Genomic DNA, 14,388 nt, shown 5'->3' with positions numbered 1-14,388 from the left:
CGTTTTGGTGGGTGTACTTGGGTGGTTTTAATTTGCATTTCCCTGATGACTAACGATGCTGAGCACTTTTTGTGTGTTTATAGACCATCTGTATGTGTTTTTTGTGAAGGGTCTGTCAGAATTTTCTTGCCCGTTTTTGCTGCTTTTAGCATTCTAAGAAGTCACTGCTTTCCTCAACGTCATGAGATACTCTCCTGCACTTTCTTCTAGAAGCTGTATAGCTTCAGCTTTTGGTCTACTTAGGTCTAGGATTTCTGTGTCTGTCTTTCCAATGCATCTTTTCTATCATATTTGAAGTGAACACCACCCCACTATCATTAGAAAGATGAATTAAATAAGAAAGATTAGGTGTTTCTGTGTCATCATTTTGGACTTGAATGTCAAGTTGAAAGAGATCTTCGAGGTCATTTGCTCTATCTCAAATTAAATTTTGTGTATTGATGAGTGATGGACAGGCTTGCCAAGTATGAGGAGTCCTTTATTTTTATTTTAGTTTTTACTTTGTATTGTGGCATAACTTGCATAGAGTCAAATGCACAAATCTTGAGCGTAGAGCTCAAATTTTTTTACATATGTATATATCTATGTAACCACAGATATATACAGATCTGTATATATACATTTGAGAACTCCTTTTTAATGTCAGAAATATTTGTTAGCCTCTCTTTATTAGTATTACATTCAGTAATAGTTACGGTGGCTTTGTGCCATATAGAATTTTCTCAAATACATTTGGCAGAATATCACGTAGGCATTTGAGGTGCACACAAGGATTTGTAAGCTCTAGCAATAATTCTGACTCGCCAGTGGTCTGTGGCTTGCACTAGACCCTGCTGACACAGGCTCAGCCCTCGAGGTGCTGGTAATCTAAGAGGAGTATCAGGAAATGCACATGAGCAAACACGTTGACTTAGAGCAGATGGCCCATAACCGTAAGAATGTTTTGAACCAAGGGCCGGGGACTTCAGAAGAGGGAATAAAATCACTTGTCTTTTAGCCTGAAGATAGCTAGGATTTTGATAAATGGGGTAATTGTAGAGGTAGCTGTCAATGAGAAGAATGGCTTAAAAAACACCTTAGTTAGGATCCTTTCCCTTGTAATTTACAGAAACCCAACTGAAACTACTTTAAGCAAAAAGAGAATTTGTCGGATCTTACAATTAGGAGGTCTGAGACTAGGGTGTGGCAGGTGGCCTCTGGTGTGGGGTCCAGCCAGATTCAGGGGCTTTACTATATGGTCAGAGCTATGACTTTGTCTAATGTGCTGAATATGAGGGCAACACAAGGAACAGAGACAGATTTGTACAGTCCTTTCTGAGACTATCTTCCCAATGCATCTTTTCTATTATATATGATGTGAACCCCCCTTGTCATTAGAAAGATGAAATAGACAAGAACAGCCACTGGTATCCCCAGACTCTCATCTCCTCAGCTCGGCCAACTCAATGGAATGACTACTTCTCCTTCCCAGTATCTTCTTATCCAATTTCAGGGAATACTCTAATTGGCTTCTTTTGGGTCTAATGTTCACTGATAAATCCTTGTGGCGAAGGCAGATGGGAAACTCTGATCGGCTAGTTTAGTGCCACCCCCCGGAGATGCAATCCCCGCCCACAACTGACACCCCATCAGGACTGCATAGAATTGGCAGAAAGTTCTTGCAAATCAGCAGAAGGAGAGATGAGAAAACACGCAGGACAGACCATTTGTCTGCTGCAGTTCATTACCAGACAGTGTGGGCTTCGAGCAGGCAATGGGAATGGGAAGCAAGGCAGGAGGGGACTTTGCTCTGGACACTGAAGCACTGGCATGGAATACTGCTCTGGCCTGAGCATCACCCTCTGCAGCTAAAGAGCTGTCTGCTGAACAGATCCCCGGGCAGCCTGTGCAGCCTGGTGTTTAGTGGCCACTTGAGAAGAGTCATATAATATCAGAGAGTGAATTAAGGGATGTGCTGAATATGAGGGCAACACAAGGAACAGAGACAGATTTGTACAGTCCTTTCTGAGACTATCTTCCCAATGCATCTTTTCTATTATATATGATGTGAACCCCCCTTGTCATTAGAAAGATGAAATAAGAAAGATTAGGTGTTTCTGTGTCATCATTTTGGATTGCAGTGTCAAGTTGGAAGAGACCTCCAAAGTCATTTAGCATAGGGGCCAACAAACTGTAGCCCATGGGCCAAATCACACTCTACTTTTACCTTTAAAAGAAATTTGGACAGGTCCACAGCCTCATCCATTTGATTAGACACTGTCTAGGGCTGCTTTCATACAGCCGTAGAGGATGAAATCTATACAACCCAAATCCAACCTATAAGCCCATACAACCTAAAAAACCCCAGGTAGTTACTACCTGGTATTTCACAGAAAAAGTTTGCCAAGCCCTGGTCTTGTATGACATGTTCCCTGCTCAATAGGATTGTTTACTAAATCATTAATTTCACCTCTGACTCATGCCTAGGATCAAAAAAGACAACACATGGGAAGTTTAGACTAAAGTCTGTCATATAACAAAACACTCCTTAAACATGAGCTGAACCAAAGTCCTGGGTTATCAATACATACCTCTGTGCTCCCCTTCCAGTGGAATGATCAAAACATGACTGTATCTTAACAATACCATGTGTTGATTAATTGGCATATTTAAAGGGGGTTTTCCCAACACACTCAAATATATTTCATTACTTTAGCACTATTAATCATTATTGAGTGTTTTCCATGCGCCAGGCACTATGCTAGGGCTCTTACATCCGTTTCCTCACCAAATGCTCCCCTAATATCCCCAAGTTGAGAGGAAACTGCAGGTTTGGGATAAAGTAAGTCACAGAAGGCTGCACAGTCAACAAGTGGCGGAGCTGGAACGGGAGCCCGGGCAGCCTGGCTCCACAGCTCAAGTGCCTATCAAACACACTATCAAGGTGTCTTGATTCGGTCTGTAACCTAGTTTCCAAAGTATCAGCGTGCACCCAGCTCCAGAAATCAGAATCAGATGACAGGTCCACCTGTCCCATGAACAGTGATGCTGACAGCGACCCCTGTCAGCCTACCGGAGCACCACCATCCTCTGCCCACTGCACCTTCCCTTCTCACCCACTCACACCAGCACCGCCGTGCTCAGCCTGCCCCCACGGCCCCTGGGCGCTCCAACCCACCAAGTATGTGCTGCCAGGGAGACGGTCCTAAATAACACACAGCTCTGGTCCGGTCACTGCTCGGGTCAAACCCTGTGTGGCTCCTCCTTGGCTGTCGACTGTAGCAGATACTCGAGAGCCTAGCATTTCAGACTCTCAAAGATCTGATTCTCACCAGCTTCCCAGCCTTTTTTCCTCACTGTCCACCTACTCATACTCTATGAAGACAAACTGGACTTCCTGGCATTTCCAGAAGCCCTCTGTTTATTTCACCCTCCACCCAAGGCAAAGGCCCAGGAGGCAGAAGTCGTGCAACAAGGGATTTGGAATGCTTGCCTGAGAGAATGAATGAAAAAGCCCGCGTGGGACACCCCTTCCTTCCCTTCTCCTTCACCTGATAAGTGTTACCCACTTCTCAAGGTCTTCTCCACAGCGTTCCCCAGGACTCCCCAAAGAACGAGGCCCGTCTTCCTCCCCACCCCTTCCTCTTCTCTCAACACCAGTGATGATTTCCTTTGTGTTTCGGTCACACATACTCATGCTCACCTCTTGGTGATGCTGGAAGGAGGTGACCTGGGGTCATGGTCTCTGTCCCATGCGTCTCTGATCCCACAGCATCTGGCAGGTCACTACACCCAGTGAATAGGACAGCAGTTCTGGGACATCCAAGAGGAGAGCACAACCAGCCACGCCAACCCACACTGTCCCTGTGAGTGTCATCACAGCACAATGGGGAAGACAGTGGAAAAGGGAGGCAGGAGGGAGTACGAGGAGGCCTCAGGGTCAGATGGACATGGCTTCAAACCCCTGTTCCGCCATGTCCTAACTCCTGTGACTTCACCTTTGACCCTCATTTCCCTTTTATGCAAAATGGGGGCATCAAATATTCCTCCTTAAACTCATCTATTTGACTCTTCATTCAAGGCTTCATGACCTATTAACTGTGAGATTTGGGGACAATGACCTCTTTGCTTAGCCTCAGTTGCTTCCTCTGTAAAATGAGGTTAATAGTAGTAGCTACTTTGTGATACTCCATGAGGGTTAAGTGACTTTATGTTTGTGAAGGGCTCAGCACTGTGCCTGGCACACAGTAAATGCTCAGCAAACATGAACTGTCAGCTATCCATCACTCTGTCAAGTGCTGCAATGAGTTCAGAGGACTTGGCAGTGAGCAAAACAGGTAGGTCTGTCACATAGCCATCCTGTGGCTTACAGCCAGAAGGGGACAAGAGACTGAAACAAAGTAAACCTGCTAATGGATAAAACAATTCCTGGCTGTGGTAAGTTGTGGGGAGGATGGTGAGAGCCAGCAAAATGTGGGGGACCTTCCTCAGATACAGAAGGCAGAAGGCCCTGCTGGCATTGTCGCAAGGACTAAATAAATTATCTGTGTAAGACACTACACTCAGAAGGCTATAGTTGAAAAAGAATGTCTCTTGATTAGGAGGAGAAGGAAAAGAATTGGTCTGAGGCTATAAAGTCTCCGATGGGGGCTGGGTTTCTCTCTGCTCCTGAAATGCCCAGGTCCCTCTTCCCTACATGTGATGGGCCAGGCTCTGTCTCTGCCCTTTGAAAGAGGGATTCATGATCACTGGAAGTTCCTGCACCATGTAATCCCAGCATCTCAGGCAGTTCTCCTTCCAGAACAGTTCATGCTGACTGTGAAAATACCTGATTTTTCAGTTGCCTTAGATCATCCTTGGACAGGCAGGTCCAGATCCCTGGGCTGTTTCCCCAGATCGCAAAAGCAGGAACAGACCGCGGGTTGCCCCTGCTCCTGCATGCTGAGAGCAGCCTGCTGCAGGAAGATTGGCACTTGGTAGAGTGTGCCTCAGGTGCTAAAAATAGATAAACTGTGTCATTAGACTATTGCAAAGCAGTCGTTTCATTGGCCCTGCTGGTGCTGGTGGGGGCAAGAGATAACAGCCCATGGAGAAAGACCTGTGCTTTGCACAAAATTAAGCAGACGGGAGGAAGGAGCTTTGGAAATGATACAGGCAGCAGAGTGGAATTCTGCCAGGAGCGGGGGTGGGGCTGATGCAGGAACAACCACAGCAGTAGCTACTGCCCGGGAGTAATGGGACAGCAAAGAGCAGCCTGGCCAGGCTCCTTGTCTGCCTGGGGAAACACTTAGGAAAGACGCTGGAGGCTTCTGGGGTGTGGGGCACAAACAAGCCCATTGTGTGACATCATCAGGGGTCGTCCGCACTCTCTGGGGTACACAGAACAAACAGGTAGGGCTGACTCTAATGTCTCCCGACTGCTCCTTCCGTGGCCTCTTCCCAGCAAGTTTCAAGCCCTTCCTCCACTGTGGCCACTCTTTCTGAGCAGGCTCCAGTTGGTCACTGTCCACGCTGAACGCAGTGCTTCAGACACGGCCTAATCAGGGCTCTGCAGAGGGATGCTATGACTTCCTCCTGTCCGTGCAGCCTGGAGTCACATTGTCCAGCAGCCCACTTTGCTCCCTGCCTCCTACTGAGCTTGAAATCAACTCACCCCCTGCCCCACCTTTTACTCCAGAGCTGCCATGCCTGGTATCACAGACATTGGGAAGTGAAGGTGGTTGAGGAGAAGGGTTCAGGTCATGCTTGGGAGGTAGGGGTGAGCAGGTGTGGGCATGGACTGAACATAGGGGAGTCAAGTCAAGGGAAATGTAGGCGAGGGCTACTTTCTAAGTACTAACTCTCCTAACTGGGTAGATGGAGGCTCTGGCAATCAACTGCAATCATAGAATTGAAGCAGTTTCTTTTTCTTTCAAAGAGAATAAGTTTATTAAATTTCAGATTGAATTTGATGTGACTTGGAATGTACACATGGAGGACTTAGAAGATGGTCAGAAAGATAAATGTAGGGCTTAGAAGAGAGATCTTTATTATAAAGAAAAAGAGAGCAGGTGTGTCATTAATGAAATAATTCATCAAATATGTTTTGAGTACTTACTGTGTGCCAGGCACTGTGCTTTACTTTCCATGAATGATTTACTACCCATATTTCTTCCAGAGGAATGAAGAAAAATCTGCTCTCGACTGTGGAGATATTATGTTGGCATTATCCACTTTCTCACCTTCCTTTCTCAAGCAGAAGAACTCCATAATGATGAAGAGAGTTCTTGAGTAGCTATATGTGGTCACTGTGTGGCCTTTTGGTAATCACGCCTTAGCTGGGTAGGTATAATAGCTGACATTATTACAGAGCACATGCCATTGACAAGATGTCTTCAAATGGACCAGGCATGTCCCATATGTCACAACAATCTCTGAAACAGTTCAGTATCCCACAGGACCTTTCTTTGGGCTGGAAAAGGTACCCAGAGCTGGGATTGGTTATCTGGAATTGCCTCCCTTTGGTCTGTGCCCCACTGCCTTCTACTAGATTTCCCTGGAAACAAAGCTGACCTCCAGGAGATGGGGGCAGGACATGTTTGCCCAACTCTATCCAACAGGATATGATATCACTCTTCTGGGAATGGGTCAGCTTGGGAAATAGTGAGCAGGGTTTTGCTCGCTCAAGACGACTTTAAAAGCATGGCAGTGTTAATCAGTGGCTAACTGAACAGGACTTGCTTCCATAATAGCAGATACGCTGCAGTTTCCACATCTCTGGGTGAAAATACACTTCCCCAAGTTTGATGTCAGATGGATCATCTTCTAGACTGGGATTTACAAATTAAAATGCCTAAGGTGGGGGTAATAAAAAGATTAAGCTTCCTCGTGCAATTTACTAGGAAGTAGTGGCTACTGTGGCATACTAGAAATCAGTAAAAGCAGACCCACTGCAATCAGGCGATTCTACTGACTTTTGCCAGTAGGGATATAGAAGCAGGGATGCAAGATCTACCCATTTATTAATTTTTTTTTAAAGAGAAGCTTGAAATCCCAGTTTTGATTTCCCAAATTGCCAATGTTGGCACATAATTTTAACTCACTGAAAACATGGTATAGGGCAAATGAAACACGTTGCATCATGCTGGACTCCAGCTGGCCCACTGGCCAGGCCTGTATGACCCACAGTGGCAAGGGCCACGTCTGTTCTATTTACTGCTATGTCCCCAGCATCACACCTGGTGCAGAGTTGGTGATCTGTAAATATTTGCTGAGTGAACAAAAGAGCAATCCCACTCTTATTCCCCACGTTGGACATTCCTGGGAACCAGGCAGAATGAAAACCGATGCCAGGACTGTAAATTCTGTTGCACCACTGAAATGCTGCAGTTGTGCATAATGATCTGATAGGGGGTGGCTGGGAGGTGTGTTTTCTGCAGACAGACAGACTGTGGAATAATAAGCCACCACAGTCCCCTGTTCAGGGACCTTTAGGTTCTCAGGAAGAGGCTCCATCTCCGTTGGTCAGAGATGGTAAATTACGGTTTAAACATTAAGACTAGGCAGATAACCTTGGTGACACTCATGTTTAATAATCAACTATCAGCATCCTACACTGGCCCTGGGGTGTGGCTAATATTCAGGGGAAACCAACCCACAGAGAAGTCTTCTCCTTGAGGAGTCATTTACTCAAAAAATACTGTTACTGGATGAATTCATGTGTCAGAGTCCTGATCCCCCAGGACCCCAGAATGTGACCTTATTTGGAGATACGGTCTTCCAAGAGGTAGGCAAGTTCAGATGAGGTCATTAGGGTGGGTCCTGATCCAGCATGCCTGGCATCTTATCCAAAGGGGAAATTTGGACACAGACACACACAGAAAGGGAAGACAGTACGAAGAGAATCCAGGGAGAAGACGGCCATCCACAGCCAAGGAGAGAGGACGGAGCAGAGAGTTTCCCCACAGCCTCAGAAGGAACCGATCCTGCTGACACCCTGTTTTAGACTTTAGCCTCCAGAACTGTGAGGCAACACATTCCTGTTGTTTAAAGCACCCACTTTGAGGTACTTTGTTACAGCAGCTCTAGCAAACTAATACATACTACTATTATTTATTTTATAAATGCTTGCTATATGCCAGGCACTGTTTTAAGAAACTCTTGACTATTAACTTATTTATTCTTTATAACAAGTCTATGAGAGAGGAAGTATTATTATACCTGCTGTGATTATTAGAAGGGGAACTGAGGGACAGAGAAGGCAAGTGACTTGCCCAAGGACACACAGCAAGTAAAGACAGGCCTGGAATTTGAATTCAGCTATGTAGTTCCAGTCTGTATCCTTAAGGAGGACCAGAGAACTTAACTGGTGAAACACTCAAAAAGTCAAAGGCGCTTACACATTTCTGGTTGTTTTCTGTCCTTTTACAATGGTATCTGACCAGTGCTGGTACCAGCCAGTGGTTGACCATTCACCATAGCAGATGTTACCACAGTAAGATAAAGCTTTTTGCCAGATAGGAAAGTTCTAGTTTAAAATTGATATCACTTCCTTTATGCAATACAAGGGCTCTTGAAATCACATTGTGACTTTCCAAGATGTACTATATTCATTTTGGATGGCTTTAAAATTGTTCCTTACTTTATGCCTCTAACACCCCTTAGCCTCAAGTAATCATTTGTCAACAACTGCTTCATTCAGTTGGGAAGTACTGTTTTTTAAAAAATCTCTATCCTTATGAAGTATAAAATCATCTCTGTTTTGCAAATTTGGATTTCTTTAGAAGGTATCCCACTGTGTTTGTGTTTGTCAAGGATCCTTTTTTTAGAGAATTCTTAAGCGTTCCTGACCTGGGCAGTGACATTAGCAGAGGAAAGCCATATTGCTCCTGGTGCTGGTTGCCTTCCATTCTGAACTCCCCTGCTTTCTAGACCCACTTTGCTGCCTTCTCTACCCTGACTGTGCCCTGAAAGGCTGAATATTAAGGGCCCCTGACTACCTTTCTGGCTCCCTGGCCCCTGGTTGGATAGGGTCAATGGGGAGCATGGTATGAGGCCCCAGGGAGGGAAGGGGGAGGGAAGGGTTTGGTGCCCCTGGTGGCCACAGGTCCTACGAGGCAGCCCTCATCCACAGCCCCATGGGTCTCTGGGTCCTTTTCCTTTGCCCCCCCCAGGACTGGGGGCAGTTGTGGTGGCAGTGGGCTGCTGCTGCCTCCCATTACAGGGCTGTTCTTACATGTGTGTTTCTCTGTGCTCTTCACACGCACTTGCGATCTCTCCTCCTGCTTAGCTCCCCTCCAAAAGCCCATCTGTTCCCTGCCAGGACCCTGACTGGGAGACTCCCCTTCTCCTCACTCTATAACCCTTCAGGTGCTAGGCCATGCAGATTTCATTTTCTAAAGAATATCTCCCCTCATTTATGTTCCCAAGCCACCAAAATCCTGGCCCTCAGGCCTTTTCTGAACCAGGGTACCGGCCTCTCGCCCAAGAGCCTGGCTTCCTGTTCCGTCCGCTCGTGGTATGCACAGGACCCCGTGCCGGCTGCTACACAGCTTTCAACCAGAGGGTCTGGCTCTTATGACACCATCATTCCAAAACTTTGCTCCTCGGAGGCCAGCTCAACCTCAGATTCAACTCCGTTCCCTGTGACCCAATGCCAGAGAGTTTCTCACAGAATCCTCACAACAGCCCTGAACACTGGCATTACTACTCACTCTATACATGACACACTTCAGGCTCACAGATGTGATCGATGCTGTCCAAGGTCGCAGAGAGAGTACACCACAGACTTGGCATTTGGCCTCGGGAATGCATAGCCCAGAGCTCAGGTTCTCATTGCCCCAGGATGGCATCTGCTGATCTTGTGACACCTGGCAGGAGTTATAGGATCCCTCATGCTCTATTCAGCAAAGCAAAGTCCACTCTAAAAGAGGAACGTGGATGCCGATCCACGATAGAGCCCAAGGAAGGGGAACAAGGCGGTGGAAGCTGATGAAATGAGGGAGAATGTGTGCGCCCGACCTGGAGGATGAGGCTGCGTTCTGTTCCGTGCCCAGGAAAGCCGGAGCTTTCAGGAACTCTGGGCGTTCTGACCCAAGCGAGAAGCACAGCATCTCATGTTTGGGGCCTCGCACCCTGGGGTCAACTCAGTCTCTCTGGACTTTGGACCTGGGGGCTTGGGAACTCCTGGGGTCCACATGGAAATGGGAGACAGGGGACAGATGGCTGGGAAGATATGCAGGGGGAAGGAAAGGCCGGACAGCAGACCCACCCCGCAGAAGTCCTTCCTTTCCGCAGAAGCCCGAGGCCCAGGTGTGTGAGCTCAGTGTCGGCTCAGGGGGCCTTGGCATCCAGCCCACACCTCTGATCATGCTCTCGCCTCGCGTGCCCCTCCCCATCCCTTACTGGCCCCGAGGGCCACACCCCACCTGTTGCATTCTGCCCAGCTCTGTACCACCAGCCACTCCATCATCTCCAAAATTACTCCTTTCCCTCAAATTCCTGCTTTGTGGTATATCAAAGCTCAGCTGGATTTCAAAAGAAAGGATTCTGATGACATTAAAATGCACACTTATGAGTCGCTGACTGAACATTCCCATTTTTGCCATCTGAGACATGTGTTTCCAGTTAACACAATTTACAATATGCTTACAAATCGTTTTCTTATAATCTCGTTTAATCCTCAAAATCACACTTCTGCTATTCTCCATTTATGACGAAAATGTGACAACCAAAAGGGTGAGTGACTTACTCGTTCACATCATAAAGTCAACAATGACAAAGCCACAGAGACCACTGCAGTGACCACAGCAGCCGGAGCACCTCCCCCAGGCCAGGTGCGGCCCAGGTGCCGCGCTCTGCACTCCCCACGCTCATTAGCACTGATTCCATCCCACACTGAGCTGGGTCTCATCACTCCCATCTTGCAGAGGGGCAAGGACGCTGAAGAGCACAGAGCTAGTGAGGAAAAAAGGAGGGTGAGAGGCCTGGGCCACGTGCTCGGGGAGCCTGAGCCTATCAGCTCCCATGCAGCCCCCAGACCACAGCCCGCGCTCCTCTCCAGGTGAAGCAGTCAGCACTTCCTAACAAGCTCCTGCTTGGCCCCCACTCAACAATGACACCTGAACCACTGGTTAGGCATGGTACACTGTCAAAAATGCTACCCATGCAGGTGCTTTTCATGATCCAGCCACTGACTGCATGACTTGAAGGAGTGAACATCAGCTACAATGCTGCACCTGAAACACTGGAGTAGTGATGCCATCTTACAGGTTGGATGTGAGGACTCGGGGAGATCCCGGGGTGGCTGGTGGAGACAGAGGACCCAGTAAATGGAAGTGAAAGGAACAATGAGTAAGAGTTTCTCTTAGGTCCACTTTCAGGCCTGAGGATTAAGTTAGGAATCTCACGTCTTAAAGAGGAGAGCGCATTTGCCTAGATCAGGTCACCCCGTGGGTCTCCTGCCAACACCCTGTCCCTGTGACCTTATGCCCAGGAACACCTTCACTCGTGTGAGGTCTGATTTCCACTCTCTCTGCTTGCAGCCTCTCAGAGTCAGGAGGCACCTCGACGGTGATCGAGCCCAGCCCCTGAGCCCTGAGCCTGGGTTTCTCCAGTGTTCCCCAGGGCAGTCCGCAAAGAAGCACTTTCTCTTATGGGGACCCCAAGGCTGTCCACATCATCCTACTCTGTTTATTTTCCACCACTCCTGGAAGGTAAGCACACTCTCCCTAATTAGACAAAGCATTATGCAGCTGGGATGGCATTTTTGTGTGTCTGTCTTCTGCAGTATTCACCCCTATTGGTTGTTATTAATTTAAAAAGAAAAAAAATGTAAAATCTCTGTTTTTCTCTCAGGAATACTCAGTGCTACTAATGGCACAAGAGTTCCTTATGATTCCAGACAGAAAAGGCAGGGTTCACTGCTTGTTACCTTATTCCTCAGAGCTTTTACAGAATAAATGAGCCATCTTTCTCTTCTATCATTTAGTGGGAATATATATATTTTTTTATCTAAACACATTCCCCCCCCCCATAAAGAGTGAGAAATAACAGGCAGTTCACATCTTTGCTTGTCTGAAAGCAGGCAGATGCAAACATGTGGCTCACTAGGCGATCAGATCTACAGAATTTTGCTCTTTTTCTGAGCCTGGTGTGAAGCCAAAGCACCGTTCCCGACTGTCAAAATCAAGAGACAAAATTCTCGAGCTGCAAGAGGAGAGGGACTCCGGCCACAGTCCCTTGCTCAGCACAGCTATGTAATACACAAAGGAAGACAGCAGAGAGAGGAGTCCTGCAAACATATGGCAAATAAAAATATCCCACTTCCATCTCAGGGCCTTTGGCTTTGTTTTCCTCCCCTCCATGCCCACAGCCTTGAAATGGAGGGGGGTGGGCCAAGGGTGGCTTTGGTCAGACACAGCCTCAGAAGGTACTGGCTTTTCTGGCGTTGCTGCTCAGCGCTAGCTTTTTTAGAAGAACTTGCAGATTCTTAGATAAGAAAAGTCTCTAATTCAACCTCTCTCATTTTACAGATGTGCAATCTGGGGTCCAGAGAGGAGACTCCTGGAGAAGTCACAGCCCAGAGAAGTGACTGTTCTTGAGGGTCCTCTGGTTCAACAACCCTGCCTGGGGCTAGAATGACCCAGACAAGCTAAGCTGAGGAGGGAGCAGGAGGGAGGACTTGAACCCAGACCCCCCCTCCAAGAGTATACCCAGGCCCCGTGCCCCAGCGGGTACCCGTGGTCAAAGGGACCATATTGAGGGATTGGGCCTCCTTGTGCTTCTGAGTGCATTTCTTAACAGCTGAGGCCCAGCCCAGTAGCAAAACGTCTGGTCCTGGCTCTGCAAAGCAGTTGTTGCCTCTGGCATGTTAAGAGACCTTGGCCAAAGCGCTTGTCCATTTTCTCTCCTTTCTGGGATGGCTCAACAGCCTGCAGGTATGTGGAGAAACCAACCCCAGGCCCATGGGACTGCAGGCACACGAGAGCGGGATATTTCACAATCTCTAGACCCAAAGGCAGCTTCTTGATGATTTGTTTATCAGACTGCTCATTCCCATCCCACCGCCTGCCCACATCCATTCACCCACAGGCGGAGGGCCAGCCTCGCTGCTCCTCCCAGCCCTGAGACAGGTCAGGCCGCCCAAGGCTGCCAGCCTCGTGCGGGAGGGTTCCTTAGAGCCCCCCCAGTTAGACAATGGCCACGTTCCTGCTTCCTAGGCCTTCGGAGGCATCGTAGGAGAGAGCAGCCTTCCCTGCAGAGGCAAGTGTCGCTGCTGATAAAACACTAGCAAAATTATCATTAAAAACCGGACCCATCGCCCTCTTCCAGGGAGCAGGGAAAAGACCGGAGTCTGAGGTTCATGCGTCCGCCCCAGCGCAGGCTCCTCCGCCCCCCGCCCCCGCCCCCGCCCTGCTCCCGCGGCGAAGGAGAGGGCGACCCACTTACTGCTTGCGCTCATGGTGACGCCTTTGCCCCGAGCCTTTCATGCAGGACGCAGGACCCGGCGGCTTTTTAAATCTTCGGATATTTCGACCTCACTCATCACCTGGGGGGTGAAAAGGCAGTCCAGTGCCGGCTGTCTCCCCGCAAGCGCTCGCCCCCTCTGCTGACGCCCCCCGGTCTGGGCTGTAGCTACCGGCCTTGAAGGCGAGTGGGCCGGCCGGCAGGCGCAGGTGAGAGCAGCACGGAGGAGGGGGCGGCGGCACGCGGGCCCCGCTGCCCCTGGGCCCCGAGTGCCGGGCGGGAGCGGGGCTGGCAGCGCTGCTTGCGCGCACCCCGGACTATCCAGCCCGGCGGCTCGGCGCCCGAAGGGGGTGTGGACCTCGGGGAGGCAGGGCGGGGCAGCGCGTCCCCGCCCGGCCTCCGCGAGCCGCGACCCGCCCCGGGACCCACCTCTCGGCCTGCGTCGGGAGCCAGCGGGCCCCGCCCGGGCCCCTGCGTCCAGTTCATGAGTCCCGGTGCCCGCCTGGGGTCCCGAATGGCAGGGCGAGCAACGCGAAACAGGAGAGGTCGCCACCCATGATGCGGGCTCGCGGGCGGCAGCCGGGGGGCGCGGCCGCTCGCTGCTGCCGCCTGCTGGACGCGCTAGCGCGTGTCCGGGCCCCGCCCCGCCCGGGCTCGCGGCAGGGTTCTGGGCTCCGCTGGGGCCGAGGGGGGGACCCCTGAGGCCCGGGACCGACACAGGGTGCTTGAGTGCTAGTCTTCCCTCCACGCGTGCTGGGGTCTAAGCGCTAGACGGTGACAGGAAAATGAACCCGTCGTTGGGAAGGACAGAATAAAGGGTGGCTGCAGGAATCTTGAAGCCAGCGGGGTGTCCGGCGGGTCTTGAGCAGGTCACGCTGTCTGTGCTGAGCCAGTAGGAGTTCCCCCAGCCACGTAACTTACGTGCTTACCTCCCCCCGTGTACCTTCTATCACTGACCATTTA

General features: G+C 49.5%; 1 protein-coding gene across 3 annotated transcripts in view; it reads right to left on the bottom strand.

Annotated features, from left to right (window-relative positions):
- Positions 1–13,987, bottom strand: part of ABLIM3 (actin binding LIM protein family member 3) — a 104,632-nt gene extending 90,645 nt beyond the window's left edge. The window contains exons 1-2 of one of the 3 annotated variants that reach the window (XM_057491069.1): positions 13,855–13,987; positions 13,408–13,507 (exon numbers count right to left, since the gene is read on the bottom strand). In XM_057491069.1, the coding sequence (XP_057347052.1) occupies positions 13,408–13,420 (13 nt within the window). In that variant the 5' untranslated portion in view covers positions 13,421–13,507; positions 13,855–13,987. Of the gene's footprint in view, positions 1–13,407; positions 13,815–13,854 lie in introns of those variants that run through there. The other 2 variants (XM_057491070.1, XM_057491068.1) reach the window with 2 other exon arrangements.
- Between the last annotated feature and the right edge of the window lie 401 nt (positions 13,988–14,388).

This window comes from Manis pentadactyla, chromosome 13, assembly GCF_030020395.1.
Source record: "Manis pentadactyla isolate mManPen7 chromosome 13, mManPen7.hap1, whole genome shotgun sequence".
Classification (NCBI taxonomy): Eukaryota; Metazoa; Chordata; class Mammalia; order Pholidota; family Manidae; genus Manis; species Manis pentadactyla.
The sequence above is the reverse complement of the archived record's forward strand: the minus strand, read 5'-3'. Positions and strand labels throughout refer to the sequence as shown.